This window comes from Phaenicophaeus curvirostris, chromosome 3, assembly GCF_032191515.1.
Source record: "Phaenicophaeus curvirostris isolate KB17595 chromosome 3, BPBGC_Pcur_1.0, whole genome shotgun sequence".
NCBI lineage: Eukaryota > Metazoa > Chordata > Aves > Cuculiformes > Cuculidae > Phaenicophaeus > Phaenicophaeus curvirostris.
Window position 1 is genome coordinate 40,857,741 of NC_091394.1, and position 16,859 is coordinate 40,874,599.

The 16,859-nt window shown below is 44.0% G+C and overlaps 2 protein-coding genes across 2 annotated transcripts in view; both read left to right on the forward strand.

Moving 5' to 3' along the window:
• MRS2 (magnesium transporter MRS2) overlaps positions 1–16,859 on the forward strand; it is a 460,047-nt gene that overhangs the window by 354,758 nt on the left and 88,430 nt on the right. The gene's annotated exons all lie outside the window — the stretch shown is intronic.
• NRSN1 (neurensin 1) lies at positions 9,925–12,945 on the forward strand. The gene is made up of 2 exons (XM_069853088.1): positions 9,925–10,339; positions 11,342–12,945. Exons 1-2 carry the CDS (start codon positions 10,151–10,153, stop codon positions 11,738–11,740), a joined length of 588 nt encoding a protein of 195 aa, XP_069709189.1. The 5' UTR covers positions 9,925–10,150; the 3' UTR covers positions 11,741–12,945.

Consider the following 16,859-nt stretch of genomic DNA (forward strand, 5'->3'; position numbering starts at 1 on the left):
ATAATATACCCTCTATGACTACTTGATTCAAGTCAGTATGTAGAGGGAATGGCAAAGGCTGCCTCCCCCAAAACCAGCCTGTCTCAGCAGATATCTCTCCAAAAGCCACTGGAAGAGGACACTAATCTCATTTCAGGCAGGAGATAGGCACACAAGAACACAACATGTTCACAAAGGTATTCATGTCTTTTAAGCTAGCATGTTGTATTTGGACTTGTGACAGCTATTGATTTGTCCTCAAAGTTCTGCTATCAGAAAATAGTGTGGATAAAAGGCATTCCAAAAGGAGCATCTGCTTTGAATGTAACTTGGGAGGGGATGAGAAACCACCACCTTTGCCTCCTCTAGTCATTTTGAGCTGCCATAATGGCAACAGAAAGAGCACTACAGACCTGAACTGACCTCTATCTTTTTGTCTTAGTCCACCCCAGTATTTCTGCCCACTTAGAGGCACCACACCTCAAGACCAGCTACAGTCTCTGAAAGAGACTCACAGCCAGAAGCAGAGCAAATGACAGCTATTAGTTCCTGCTTCTCATGGCCCTCTTCAGCCACTTCTGCAGTGGAATGAGCTCTCCCACCTCTCTTATGCTGCCCTTTAAAGTCTGGGAGATGTAAGGGATCACCTTTAGATGCCCGTGCTGCTCCCTGTGGTTCTGTGTCAAATGAAGATTTTCCAGGAAGTGGGAATATCATGGGCCTTGCTCCGCAGGTGAAGGTGAGCCAGGCGAGAGGAAGGTAAGGACAGGTAACTGTGTCAATAATGGCACTCCAGCAGAACTATTCAAGGCCACAGCTTCCCACAGCATATGAAACAGAAGAGCTGCCTCTGGAAGCTTGCCATCGTCAAGCAAAAAGGGACAGACATCTGCAGCTCAGTGAATATGGGTCTCATACCAATTGCTGCATTTTGCTGCAATAGAAATGTGTTTTCCAGAAGCTCTGATTCTTTCTATTCAGCACAGGCTCTCAGAAGCTAAGCAAGCTGGCTGATACAATCCCTTCACCTCTCAGCAAGAGGGAAACTGTAAACTCTATGGCAACCAGCACCATCACCAGTTCTTAAAAATGCAGGATTTTTTCCTCGCCATGCTCACTACAGTCCATCACAAACCTTTAGCACAGCAGGTGGAAGATAAGGAAAGCACTAGGTTTGGGTTCCCTCTCCACAAAGGGAAAAAAAATTAAGTTAGCAGCATCTATACTTTGAGGTAGAATATCACATTTGCTCTCCATGCCACTCCCAGCTGAAGCCTTCAGGAAAATACAGTCTAAATTTTGTGAAAGCTTAGAACTGAGGAAAAGCTTAAGTTTGGACACTGCTTTAAATAACAACAGCTCACACAATGAGTCACATCATGACCCATAGGTCCTGGTATTCTAAAAGATCTTTGCATTGATGTTACTGTTTTCAAGGCTGAACAGGACATTTACACTCTTCTTGTTGATGCTTCTCATAATCAAGCTTCAAGAACAGCTCTGATTACAGACTCAGTTTACGATTTTCCTAATGTATTAACAATGCACTAAAACCAACTTGCACCAATCTAAGATTATCAATGGTTAGCCTTCAATGTTTTGATTTGGAGTTTACAGATCATTTTCAGCACTGCTACAAATGTCCCTATTGCTAGAAAACTTAATTTCTCTTGGTTCATTGAGCATATCACTTCTTTGTCAGGAAATAAAATTGTTCTGGGTTAACACAGGTATTTCATGGTCCTTTTATTTATTCCCTTTGTCAGTAGATAAGTAATCAGAAGAAGCTAGCTTTGTGAACAGAGAGGACAAGTCACATAGATTAATTGTTTTTTCTGTAGAAGACACAGAATCACAGAATAATAGAATCATAGAATGGCTTGGGTTGGAAGGGACCTTAAAGACCATCCAGTTCCAACCCCCCTGCCATGGACAAGAACACCTCCCACTGGATCAGGCTGCCCAAGGCCCCATCCAACCTGGCCTTAAACACTTCCAGGAAGGAAGCATCTTCCTAACCTAGGATAAAACAGCATTCAGTCCTGACAGTGATACTACGTGTAAATCTGACATTAGTCTTACAGGACAATTAATCAGGAAATTCCTTTTAAGACTGATAATCTATTCTGCTTTTCACTCATTCATCACTTCACTCTATTTTCCTAATTTTTCACAAAAAAAATGCCACTTTATTGCCTTGTTAGTTGCCTTGGGCTCGGGCATGCCAACGCTACCCACTGAACAGCACATACTGCTGTGAAAGCAGCTCTGCTAAGGTCAGGAGAACCATTTTTATCATTACTCATTACTTGAAACAAGAAAGGCGTAACAGCTTTGGAAGGGCAGGATGAAATCCACCAAAACCAATATTTCTTCCTCCAAATGAAATCCATTACTCGCTCTTTTTCAATAGCTGGTTTTCTGATTTCTATTTTGCAATTGACCAAACTTACTGTTGTGATCAAATGCAGGGTTTTTTCAAAGGAGTGTGGGCACCACTATTAATGAAACCTCCATTAATCTCACCTTCTTCTCCGTGGACTACAGTGATTTAAGCTCTTTAAGAAGCCTTTTCCGTTGACTAATACTACCCCATTTTGCTTTAATGCACTTCTGTTTTTTCTGCATGCTAAGATACCCTTATCTTTGTGCATATTTCAGTACAGAGCATAGAAATGACTCTTTAGCATTGTTGTCCTTTATGTTCTTACTATTTTTTTCAGAGGAATTACTTATTACCTTCTCCTGGGGTACATTTTAGCATCTCCAGCTCTCAGTGCCCTGCCATGCTCTCAAACTCTTCCCTTGCTAGGTTCCTTAATCACCCAAACTTGATGACTTGAAATCTTTTCCATCTGAACAACCAACCTTTTGTTAACAGGGCAGACCCCAGACAGAGGAATTACATATTGCATTTTTCTGGGGTACATTTTAGCATCTCCAGCTCTTGGTGCCTCATCATGCTCTCAAACTCTTCCCTTGCTAGTTTCCTTAATCCTCCAAATTTGCTTACTTGAAATCTTTTCAATATGAACAATCAACCTGTTGTTAACAGGACAGACCCCAGGCTTGACTCTCAGCCGTTCTCTGTTTTTCTTTAAAGACCACTTTTTGGTTTCCTGCTGCCCAATTTATTTCCCTAGTCCCTGGATCTCAGTCCTTCATTGTACCTCATAGATCACTTCTTATGATACTTGCCCACTCAACTGGACAAGTCACAGAGCACTCTTGTGGGAGTGGTGCCAAGTATATGGAAGGTTAATTGGGACTAAGATAAAGCATGAACCCGGTACCAAGCATATCAGAATGAACACGATTAAAAGACCAGGTGTTCCAAACAAGAATCTTGAGTGTGTGAGAAAGTCAGGTTGGTAAAACGCACCTGGGAATGAGAGTGTGAGTGCAAAATAGACAAAACAGAATTGTAGAATCGTTTGGGCTGGAAGGGATCTTAAAGATCATCTACTTCTAACCGCATCCCTGCCCTGGGCAGGGACATCCCACTGGATCAGGCTGCCCAAGGCCCCATCCAACCTGGCCTTGAACACCTCCAGGGATGGGGCAGCCACAGCTTCCTCAGGCAACCTGTGCCAGTGTCTCACCACTCTCTTGACCTTATATCAAGCCTAAATCTGCCCCTGTCCGGTTTATACCTGTTCCCCCTTGTCCTATCACTACAAGCCTTTGTAAGCAGTCCCTCTCCAGCTTTCTTGCAGCCCTTTCAGGCACTGGAAGGTCACTATAAGTTGTCCTCAGAGCCTTCTCCAGGCTGAACAACCCCAACTCTCTCAGCCTGTCCTCGCCTGGGAGGTGCTCCAGCTCTCTGGTAATCTTTGTAGCCTGTTTTCTTAGTTCGGGAACCGAAGAGCTGTAGAAGTCAGGTTGAAAGAGAGAAGCCAACGTACTTTCTTAATTTGACTTCTGCACGCCGCGCTGAATAAAAGAATATAGACAACCGCAAGGTCTGCGTCTCCTCCATCGCCACACGCTCCGGCGTTTCTCAGTGCTGAAGGCGAGGGGGAAGGAGGGTGCAGGTAGGTCCCCCAGACCCGGGCAACCAGGGAGACCCCCGCGGCGGTCCCGTGCGCAGCCGCTGGGCGCGGGGGCGGTGGAGCGCAGTGCGCAGTGCGCAGGCACAGAGCGGAGCGAGCGGCGCTCTGGGCTCGGCTTAATACGCGGTGACCAGGGCCGGCGGTGGTGCAGAGCGGAGATGGGACTGGGCTGGGACAGCTGCAGCTAGCACCGCCGCGGCTGCTCGGCCGGCCGAGGGCAAGGGCAGGGACAGGGACAGGTACAGGTAACCCTGCCGCCCGCGGGGAGTTGGGGGTGCGCCGGGCGGGGGCGTGCGCGGAGATTCCGACGGCGGGGGCGCAGGACGGGGATACGCTGGGGGAGGGGGCTGCAGAGGGTGAGCCGGGGGCAGGAGGGGGTGATGGGGTGGGGATGAGGAAAAAGCTGTGCACCCGGAGCAAGGTGGAAGGATTAGGTTAGGTAATTGGGGAAAGGTTCTGCACCCAAAAGGTGACGGAAGGGTTAGGTTGAGTGTTAGGAAAAGATTCTGTGCCTAGAGGCTGGTGGAAGGGTTAGGTTGGATGTTAGGAAAAAAAGCTGCACCCAGAGGGTGGTGAAAGGGTTAGGTTAGATGTTAGGAAAAGGTTCTGTGCCCAGAGGGTGGTTGGAAGGGTTAGGTTGGATAATTGGGAAAAGGTTCTGCACCCAGAGGGTGGTGGAGCACTGGAAGGGTTAAGTTGGGTAATTAGGAAAAGCTTTTGCACCTAGAGGGTGGTGGAGCAATGGAAAGGTTAGATTGAATAATTAGGAAAAGGTTTTGCACTCAGAGGGTGGTGGAAGGGTTAGGTTGGATGCTAAGAAAATGGTGGAAGGTTTAGTTTCCATATAATGAAAAAGTTCTGCACCCAGAGGGTGGTGGAAGGCTTAGATTGGATAATTAGGAAAAGGTTCTGCACCCAGAGGGTGGTGGAGCACTGGAAGGTTTAGGTTGGGTATTAGGAAAAAGTTCTGAGCCCAGGGGGTGGCGCAAGGATTAGCTTGGATGCTAGGAAAATGGTGGAAGGTTTAGTTTCCATATAATGAAAAAGTTCTGCACCCAGAGCATGGTGGAAGGCTTAGATTGGATGTTAGGAAAAGGTTCTGTATCCCAAAGGTGGTGGAGCACTGCAAATGTTAGGTTGGATAATTAGAAATAGATTCTGCACCTAAAGGGTGGTGAAGCACTAGAAGGATTAGGTTTGATATTGGGACAAGGTTCTGCGCCCAAAGGGTGGTAGAAGGGTTAGGTTGGATGTTAGGACAAGGCTCTGCTTCCAGAGTGTAGTGGAGCACTGGAAGATTTAGGTTGGATAATTAGAAAAAGGTTCGGCACCCAGAGGTTGGTGGAAGGTTTGAGTTGGATATTAGGAAAAGGTTCTGCATGCAGAGGGTGATGGAGCACTGGAACAGACTCCTCAGGGAAGTAGTCATGGCACCAAGCCTGACAATATTCAAGAAGCATTTGGACAATACTGTCAAACACATGGAATGAATTTTGGGGTTGTCCTGTGCAGGGATAGGAGTTGGACTCCATGGACTTGTAGGTCCCTTCCTTCTCAGGTTATTCTGTGACCAGACTGGGAGAGGCTACTGCCCCGCTGGGTGCTGCAGGGCAGGGGCTGACTGAATGGCAGGAAGGTGTGGCCGGGGAGGTTTTGGTTGGATATTAGGAAAAGAGATTGCTGGGCAATGGAGCATGCACCGTGCCTAGCCAGAGGGGCATCCCCACTCCCACATGTGGGGCTGTGACCTGGCAGATGGGGAGCGGGAGGGAGGGAGGAAAGACCCCAACTTGTGCTCTCTGTGTGCAGGAGGAGGTCCTGCTGGCTCCCCAATGCACAATAGGGGAGCAGGAGTCTCCCTGCGAAGCAGACAGGCAGCCCAGACCTTGGGGAAATGGAGGCGCCTGTCCTGGTGCTCCTGCCTTGCTGCGTGAGGGCTGGTGTCTGTTTTAGGGGATGGGTAAGGCCAGCACGACTTGGCCTGGGGAAGTGCAGGACACTGGCCTAACAGGCGGTTGAGGCATCAAAAAGGGCCATCTTGGAGGTTGCTGTCAAAGGCAGGTTATTTCTTCTAGTATGCGCTCTGGAACAGTGGTCTGGTGGGAACTTGGTTTCTATAGGTCAAGACTGGAAACAGCACTCTGAGTAGAAGGGTCAAAGGCTGTTAATCCAGAGAAGGGAGAGGAGAACATCACCAGTGTGAACAGACTTGTGGCATCATTTGATGGCTGTGTGGTGTCGCTGAGCAGTGGCACATCCTTATTTGCTTTGTCCTGCCTTTTAGGTGTCACTTCCTCACATTTTTTTAAAATGTGTCCAATCCTTCAATAAGGAAACAAAATAGTTGGAAAATTTATTGGGTAATTTTTCTTGGTGCTTGCTCATCTTTTAATGTGCCTGTTCACCGATCTAGTCACATCTCCCCAGATCAGTGGAGAATAGTAAAGCTCAGAGTAAACAGGACATTTTGCCATGGAAACAAAAGTTGCTAGGGGATGGATTGCTGCTACGCAGTGGTGTGCTCTGAAGCTGTGATCATACATCCCACATGTTCCTAGGCACCCTGGGTTTAGGCGCTGGAAAACTTTTAATGATTAAACCACTTCCTGTGGCCTGGATGCATGTTCTAAGCTCATGCTTAACACACATTGGGGTAACAGTGACTCTGTTTTTAGCAAAAGTTTCCCAGCATTTCAGCATTTAGTTTCTCAGCCATGGAAGTGAGACATGCAAATACACATCAACACTCAAGACATCATAGCTACTGCAGTATTTATTCATCCAATGTAGAGTGATGCTATGACACATTTCCTTCTTATTTATGGAGAACTGTTTTCTCCCACCATGCTCTGACTGTTTCAGTTCCTTTGCTCTATCTGTAAGTAGCAGGAACATTATCATTGTATTTACATTGCAGCTAAGAAAAGAGGCCATCTTAGGCCAGATTACCAGGTTGCTTCAATGACTCACGTAGTGCTGGGAAGCCTTCTTCCCTTCTCTCAAAGGGACAAAATATTTTGCAAAAGATACAAGATTACTTCTAAGTGAAAGACAGTAAGCATAAGGAAAATGTTCAGTAGCACTAATATATATTACGCAGGGTTTGAAGAGAATTCATGATGCTGGCAGCACCCCCACCCCCACCCCTATTTTAAAAGGTCACACTACTTGACTACTTGATGTTATCACAACTCTTTCAAGCAAAAGATCATTCTTTTGTTTTCTGTTCCACCTCCCAGCTCTTATTTATCCTTTTGCTCCTAATAGCTTTTTAGGTTGCTAAAGAAAAAGAATCTATGTGTAATGTAAGTAATTCCAGACAGTGTAGATGTTATAGGCAATTCTTCATCAAACTATTAGAAACACTCACACCCTCCTTTCTTTCTCTTAACTAAAGCTACATATAATGCAGTGAATGCAAGATAATGTTTATACAGCTTTCTGTCACGTTACATTGAGATTTCTTAATTTAATTGCAATAACTACAGTTGCTGGTTCAGACTCAGCAATGTGCTTCACCTACTTTCTGAATTCTGGAGAAACCAAGGAAGCTTTAAAATCGTCTCCTGGTGGCAGCTGGAGTAATGCAAGCGAGCTTTGGCAGGCCACATTATCTGTTCATGTTAGGTCTGGTCCTTCCCTGTGTTGACCTTATGGAGTCACTTACAACCGGGGAAAATGCCCCCCTTTCTGTGCATTATGTGATGCTAAATTAGCTTTGGAAGGAGTAAAGCATAATTTACTTAACGAGGTAGGGTTGATATGAGAATGAAGATGTAAGTTGAGGACTCAAGAGAAGGAGTCTCTTCAGAGCTTTGGTTGGACTCCTTACTTTCTTCTCTTCTGCTGTGGGAGCTAGAGTGGTTGCTTACAACCAGAAAACAAGTTGAGGGATATGGACATAAACAGCTCTTATCCTTGAGGTACAGACTGTGAGATCCTGTTTGTGAAAACTGCGGCAGCTGTTGTGAACTACACCAATGCTTCATCCTATCCTTTCACCTGAAAGTATTTTTATGAGGTGGACAGAACTCTGGTTTTATGAGAGCTTTTCTGTGCTTGTCCTGTGGAAGACTAGCTAGCTGCTGAAAAAATGGTGGCAGTGAGAAAAAAAGGACTACTTTTCCTCTCATTTCAGGTAGGGAACGAAGAACAGAAGGAGGGACTCTCTGGGAAAACAAAAAGAGTAGAGTAGCTTTCGGTGTTTGCCCCAAGAGTTCAGATTATATACCACTTTTCTTTTTTTTTTTTTTTTTTTTTTTTACTAACTCAAAGTTACAGTGTTCAAAATCTCATAGCATTGTAAAAGAGTACAACAAACTAATTTTTTTCAGTATATTAACACTCACATTTCCTAACACTTTACAGTGGCTGAAGTGGAAAAGGGAAACTTGCAGGGGATGCTAAGACTGTTCTGGGTTCAAAGAAGGGGCTCTTGCCAGAAGCTGTACCTGGCACTACCACTACTGCTTCGTGAAGCTCAGCCACCAGCATGGTCCCTCCTGCCCCCTCCATCTTCTGGAGTGAATTCTGGCCCTTGCTAGGGCCCCAGCGTAACACAGGTCTCCTCCTCCACTTGACCATGGTTTCTGTGAAAGTCTTGAAACTCATCATGAGTTGCAGGAGTGAGATATGCACTTATAAGTGAGATATGCATCTTATAACTAAGATGTTGAGATCATGAAATCCCAAAGTAAATGGATATCTAATATGCAAAATAAGGAAAAAAAAAAAGATTACTGTTTTTTATAAAGACAAAATGCAATCCCTCTCCGTCCCTGAGCAAAGAACATAACCATAACCAGATTCCTAAAGGCTGGAAGATCACCGTTATACCAGCAGTGATTTCAGAGCCAGCTGAGAGATTAACTCAGGCTGTTGCCATTCCCCATTGATACATTCTGGTTTCTGCTTAATTTAAATGTAGCAGTGTTTGTTTTTCTTGCGTAGTCTGTTTTTTCATACCCAGCAAAATCACCCATTCCTAAAGGGCTGTAGGGCTGCAGAACTGGAAGATCCTAGCTGCCATGAGCAAGTCAAACTTTCCTTCCTTCCTTTCCTCTAAGCAGAATTGCTGTGACAATCAGTTGAACTGCATAAAGCTGATATAAATTGAGCTGTGACACTCAGATGCAAATACTGATTAACCGTTCCCTTTGGACTAAGACTTTTGAATGTATTTAAAGGGAAGTCAGTCAGCTTAACTGAGGTTGACCCGTTGCTCAGGTTTTTTAGAGGGTGGTATTACTTCAATGAATTCAGTAGCATTGCACCTCTGCAAGCAAGTTCAGGCCTGCGAGCTGCATTGTTAAATACGAATTTTGTGTTTAGAACTTCCATGAAGTGGAAAAAGTAGGGAACACTGTTCGTTATTTTCATAGCAGGTGGAATTCTGATTTTGTTAAAGTCAGCAGGAGCTTAGGCATTGACTTCCTCAAGGGAGCAGTGGTTTGCCACAGTTAGTATTACCATTTCACTCTCTTCAGTGAGCAGATGGGTTCTGTTATGGCATATCATTTTTAAAATTTTTAATTATCCATGTTTAAGTACAGGATATATACAGTTTCAGTCTGCCTAGGACTTCTATTGCCTCTTGTTTCTCATGGCTATGAATGCTTCACCAATGCTTAGCTCAGCTCTTCAAAAGCTTGGGCAAAAGCATTAAAATAACCCAATTTACCCAGCAGTTTGGTAAGTTCCTAAGGTTGCAGGCTCTAGTTAACTGATAGAAGCAGTCTGGATGAGAGACAACATGAACCCTTAAGCGATACTGGCTTTCATTACCCGATATATTCTGGGGTTTTTTCATCTCCATGGAAACACAGTAGCACACTAGTGCAAAAAATGGGGAGTGGGCACCATGTGTATGGGATGCAATGTTCCCTGCAGCACCTTTAAGCTGTGCTGCACCAAGATGCAGAGTGCCCTGGGCTCACTTGAGGTGAGTCACCACATGCAATTCTACCAGGCTCATTTCTTGGTTTGGAAAAAAATGAAGGAAAGGTTTATCCTGGGCTGCTTTTCTTGATGTTATCTGCAGAATCTGTCACCAGCTTTACTCTCCCACCACAGCAATAATGATCTGCTTTGCATGAAACCTCTCATTGCAGGCAGGAAGGATGAGCTCCTATGCTGACATCTGCGGATCCAAGCATGTGCAGGACAGCACTGAGGGAGGGTACCAACGCTATGGAGTTCGGTCCTACCTGCATCAGTTTTATGAGGACTGCACCGCTTCAATTTGGGAGTATGAGGATGATTTTCAGATCCAGAGATCGCCTAGCAGGTGGAGCTCTGCATTCTGGAAGGTACTACCCTTTTTTGCTTTACTGGAGAAAGAAATTCCCATTTCAAGACATTCCCATTTAACTAAGGGGTTTAGGTTTTCATCTAGAAACACCTTCTGATGCTTAGTTTTCCATGACATGACTGAGTAACTGTCTGCCTGAAAACAGGATGCTTTTACCAAGATATGCCAGCTTCCAGGCGAGTTCTTGGATATTTGGACCCTCTAGTTCCTCTGTCACAAGGAGCCATATCACTGAAACAAAGCCTGGTCTGAGAAACGCCCCATAGCTTAAAAATTTTGTTTACCTCTGCTCTGCACCCACAATAGTCCTGTCAGATTATTGGGAATAGGACTGGTAGGTTAACAGCAGTAACTCTGGGAGTGCATGACCTGAGGATCAAGAAAACCATTAGGGTCGGGGAACTTGATGGAACTAGAGAATACCAGAGGCTGTGAGGCCATCTAATCCAACCCCTCCACTCTAATAGTAAGGCCATTCTGCCTGAACCAAATTTTTCACTTACATGTGAAACATGCTAAAAGTATTCTGTGATCTGTGCATGGCAATAGCAACTTCCTTCTAATCCCTGCAAAGGAGGGACATTTCATGCAGTAAAAGCAAGCAGGTGACAGCCTGTCAGCAGGGACTGAACTGTTGCTGATAACTACTACCTAAAAGCTACAGAAATAGTCAGTCACACCCCGCACTGGTGTTAAACCGTGATCCTCTCTGTGATGGGGCATTTTGACGTGAAATGCTACTTAGACTTGTAGATGCATATTCCACGGTTTCCAGAAATGTCGATACTGAATTAAATAAATATGAATTGTAAAAAGACAGTTTCTCTGTCTAATTCTACTTCTCTTAGGGTCACATATGACCTAGAAGAAAAATATTGGCCTTCTCTCAGAAGAGGGAGGTGTACATGCAAGACACTGTGAAAGCGAAATGCTTCCATGAGACACCAGCTGGAAACTGGAAAGGCATATTAATTGGGATTTTTGTTTGTTTGTTTTCCAGGTCGGACTCATCTCTGGGATGGCTTTTATGCTGATAGGTTTATCGGTTCTTGTAGTAGGTTTTCTTGTGCCACCAAAAATTGAAGCTCTTGGGAAAGATGATTTTGTTGTGGTGGATACCCGTGCCATTCAGTTTAATGGGTCCCTTGAGATATGCAAGTTGGCAGGAGCAATCTTGTTTTGCATTGGAGGGTCCACCGTGGCAGCATGTCTGCTGATGTCTGCTTTTGCTAAAAGTTACTCCAAAGAAGAAAAGTACCTCCAGCAAAGGTTTAAAGAGAGAATAGCTGATCTAAAAGCCCACGCAAACCCAGTCACAAAAGCGCCAGCACCAGGAGACTCAAAGATACCTGTCACTTTGTCCAAAGTTCAAAATGTCCAACCTTTATCTGAAACCTGACCCTTTCCTTAGGTTTTGTTTCTCACTGTTAGATTACTTTAACTGGAAAATATCAGCTGCTGTTGGCATACATGCTAGTCAATTCCAACATCAAGTGCTCTGCTATACAAACACACAGCTGATAGGGAAGCTGCTCCAATACAAATTTAGGGTTGGGAAAAAGCCAATTATGTGACTAGACCTGTGACCAATTTATTCAGTGTATTCGAACGTTTTAATCTGTGTTGAACCAATAAGTCCTTGCAACAACAATTAGATGTTTAGCTAATCAGATTGCATTCCTTGAAAACCTAAGGTGCGTTTATGACAGCTGTAGCAGGAACCACCTACATCCCGCCATTTAAAGTGTAAATGAGTTCACTTTTTATTTAATTTTCCTCTTGCCTTTAAAATACTGTTTAGTCCTGCTTTTACCACCTGATTCTGCTGTCTGGGAAGCCAAGATTCTGCCCTTGTAATTTGCACTTGTCCTCCTGTCACATGCTACAGTCTGTATCAAAGTAATACTGCAGAGGTAAAACATACATGAGAGTTGAGTGTCCTTAATTTAATCCTGGTACATGTCTTTCCGAGAAAGTAGCATTGCTGGGAAGCGACAAGATAAACTTGATCCTGAGTTACAACTACCCTGTGCAAAACTGCCACTTTTGTCTTAGTGGTTGCCATATTAACAAAACATACAAAATTACAAATTCATGTGGGAGGAGGAACCTCATACTTATGTATCTTTGGTTTGATATTTTTTCTTTCATTATATTGAATTATATTTGAAGCTTATACAAAACATTTCAGTTTTGGCTGGGTATAGAGTACTAAATGCAGTTCAACATGCCCAGGCCCCATATTCTGTCAGTACATTAATGACGTGTTAGATGACCTTAACTAACACTAATCTAAAGACATTTTGAAATGCTGTTTATATTTTTATAGAGGATAGAAGAAGTTATGCTTAACTAGATACATTTGTGTAAGTGTTTACTTGAAGATTTGTCCTTGCACAAAAAGCCTTTAATTATTTTCCACCCAGAGCAATCATTCCACTGTCTTAATCTATGGATTTAAATTAAGCTGTATAAAGAAAGATGTGACATTTGTACTCTCTGACAACACGTGCCACCTTATAGTTCTGTCTATTTTTTGAATGGATTGAATAAAATTCTAGGCATTAGCCAACCATGGATTTCCTAAAAAGTCTTTTTCTAGTCAAACAGGTTTCTCTATAAATCTCATATTTCAACTTGAAAGGAGAAATCAGTGGTTGAAACCATCCTAATATGGTCTATGTTTTCAGCTTTCATAGGCAAGAAAGTCACTTTAGTGCTGAATAAAAAAGGTTCCAGCACAATAATGACACATGTGGTAACAGCTGTGTTCTTAGCATTGCTGATAAAATGACTCATTTCATACCTCCGCAACTTAAGCCAGAACATGCGTGTTTGGAAGTTTCAAATGAATCTGTGAGAATTATCATGGCTGACAACAGCATTTGAAGTAAAATTTTCTTCAGAAAAGAAAGTGCCTATCTTAGCAACACAACAGCAGTGTCCAAACATTCGCATTGAAAAGAGGGACAGTCAAGACCTTATCACATGGATGCAGTTCCAGAGTGAGAAATTAGGTTTTGGGGCATCCGACAATTTGCTGGTGTCCATATATATTAGAAATGCAAAAGCACATTGCACTCAATATTTAAAAATAAGATTGTAATTTCGGGGAAGAAGCAGTGCTTTACAGGAAAAGATGAGAAGAGTGGTAAGGTGCAGAGCTGTATATTATTTATAGAGAAAGTAAGTAAGAACAGGGGTGATGGGTAGCAATTCCTCTCACAACCCACGACAGGACTGGGGCAGGCTGTTGCTGCTGTTCATTAGTTATTCCAAGTAGAGAGGATTCTCAGCACTATCTTTTCAGGTTGGGAGGAATTTTGTTTACTGCTATCAGCTTTCACTGCTGTCAGGCTACCAGTGCATGGGCAGCAAAGAGGCAGGCTGTCCTGACCTTTTCAAGGCAGAGTTTTCATTAAAAGTGGTGCATGGAGAAAATGTGCAGTTAAGTAGTTAAGTTTTACAGTGAATTTCACCAAAGTAGATGAGAGTGAGGTCTCCTGTAGCTGCTACTGAGTCCCTTCTCTCCACCAAACTTCTGTTAATGCTGTACTGGAAGTCTGAAAATCCATCTGGAAAAGAAAACACAGGTTAGGCTTGTTTACCTTAAGTAGCGATATGGGTATACAGTTAAAACACACCCCACGTGTATGTGTGCATATGTGCAAGTATTGCTAAATTTTTATCCTAGGAACTGCTGACCCAACAGGTAATGAGTAAAGCTTTTGCAAGCACCAGGTGTTCAGTCACATCATGCATTGCTCCTGCAGAACTGAACATGCTTTGACAGTATGAGAGAGGATGAGTCATGCATGGCATTACATAGGTATTAGGGAAAAAGGAATGGGAAATGTATTTGGGATTTATCAGCAGTACCAAGGATGATAATGCTGTCATGGCTAATGTTGCCACACACATTTCACCTCATTAAATCCTTGTTTCAGTTGCTTAGAGCTTTTCCAGAACTGAGACCTCCAGAGGCTACAATCCTCCACAGACGGCTTTTGTACAAATACTGAGCAGAAAATTACTCTGCTACTATTAAGAAGCCACATATTGGAAAGTTTTAAGACATGAAAATAATTTTTAAGATTTATTTCCTTGTAATGTTTTACATGCTCATCCTTTGTTGTGGGAACTGGAGCATCAGCAGGAGAGTAGTGGAGATGCTTTTTGGTGTTCTCATGGAAAATGCCTGTGATATGGCCTCCAACTGGGGAGAAGTGAGGGGCAGCCAAGCTCTCTGGGAACTTTCCATTGAGGTTGAGGGCAATCTGTCCCTGCACAGATCATTTGTCTACCATAAATCCTTTTCCCTTTCCCATCCACACCAAACTGCAGTGCACTCTCCACTCCGAAGCTGCCTTAGACTTCCTCTCTGGCTGCCATTACATTTTCCAAAGGCACATTAACAGACTCACTAGTGCAAATAAAATATGGCTTGAGCAGCCAAGCTCCTTGTTTTGTAACCCTCTGACCTTCCCACTCAAGAGGCTTCTTTCAGTTTCCTTATGCTGACCTTATTTCTTGCCGCTCTTCTAGCCTCTTTTGGCTTAAAATTGCAATGCAACCATAGCCCAACACTATTTTCTCTGCAACTATGGTGAACGAAATCACATTTTTCAGTCTGAGTGGTAATTACAGACTTCATTTTTGTTAAGACATGCTCTCCTGAAAGGTTAGGTCTGCTTCCCCTACCACACAATGGAGAAAAGTCTTCAGCATTTATGCTGTCCTCTGCCCTCTAGGCTGTCTTGACCCTTTTATCTTCCATTTGTTCCCACTACACAGTGAATCACAGGCAAAGGCAGAGCCACAGAAATGTCCCCTGCTCCTGAGCTGCCTGTAAGAAGATTTAATTCTTGGTTTCTGCTACAGCCTGCTGTCTCCAAGTATGAGATTATTTTTTAATCATGCGCAAGTGCAAGCAAACAGCTCTTCATGAAAGCAGCGGTGGCAGCAGCAGAGAGAGAAGGGCCTGGCAGGGGAAAAGCAGCAGCAGAACCTGCAGATGCGGGAGGCTGTTCAGCCTCCAAGGATGTGAAATCCAACTGAGACAGCAAAAGATTGCAAGAACCTTAGTTGGATGCACTTTACCAGCAGCTTTCTATAAAAGGGCTAAAACAGTTTTGGTAAAAAAAAGGAATTGGCACTTTGGCTCATTCAGCACTGACCAGTCATCCTGCTATTACATAGCAGGCTGCCCTCTCAGCTCACTGCAGATCAGGGGTGGTGAGACAATACAGTGCTCCCTAAGCAGGCTTTGGAAGCACAGCCTCATTCCCTCCTCATCTCACCACTTCCACTGCTGAAGGAAGCAGCAGCTCTACAAAGCATTATCCCATGCTGGCCGTTTGGGGTTAATGCTCACAGACCTGTAACAGAAGTGATGTTTGGGTTTTGCCAGACCATCCCCATGGCACAGTTTGTCCCTGAGGAACATCATAGCAAATGGGATATCCATGTGGCCTCCCCTTACTTCTGATATTTAGAGACAGTGTGTGCTCCTTCTGAGCTTCCTAATCTCTGGGCAAACAATCCATCCACACCCTGATTTTCCTCAGCTCTTATCTGTACATACAGCAGACCACACAGTGTGTGTTTCCTGCTTTAGTTCACTTGATATACATTAAGCAGGGCAAAGCTCAGTTTTGCTGTCAGATAATTTACAGAGGGACGGTTACAAAAATAGTCTCTGCATATTAACAGTAAGTCAGGCCAATACTTCTAATGGCCCTGCAAACAGGAGAGGCAGCATGCAAGTAACTGTTTTTATGGTTTTGTCTAATCATTTGCAGCTGGTTTTTGCAGGCCCACTCTTTCCATAATGCACCATTCATAGACTTTTGCAAATAAAGATGGGAGATCGTTTTTGAACACTGCTAATAAGCTAGTCAATTTAACTATGTACTAGCTACGCTGCTCCAGCAATTTCAGCCTCAAGATCCAGGACTTTAAGCCATTGCCTAGCTAAAGGCAGCCTCCAGTCTCAGGCTGGGAGGATGCTTGTTCTGCCGGTGAGAGGCTTTTCTGGAATGTCATTATTTCCCTGCTTCTACTCGCCTAATGACTTCAGCATCTGCTGTGTTTTCTCTCCCTGCCTCCTTTGGGAACCTTATGACCTGATATTTCCTGCTTCAGCCTCCACGTCTATCTTCCATACAGGAGCAGGGGTGAGGCAGGAGGGACCCCTGCCTCAGGCATGTCTTGGAGGAGGTGCAAAATGTGCCTGCCTGGAACAGCAGCACAGGGATGGCAGGTCTGAAGCACAGGCAGGAAGGAAGTGAAGGGGGAGAGAAGTAATCGGGAAGGAATCCCTGAGGAGATCTGGCAAAATGTAGTGCTTTAAGCATCAATACTGGTCAAGGAAGAGCAGAAGAGAGATTCAGTGAATATTGAAAAAACAGAAAAGCTTGCTGCGGGTCTAAAACCTCTGACCAGAACAACATAAGTATGGTGGCTAAAATCTTCATGGAACTAGACTTTTTTAAAAAAACCTAACTTTTAACATCAAT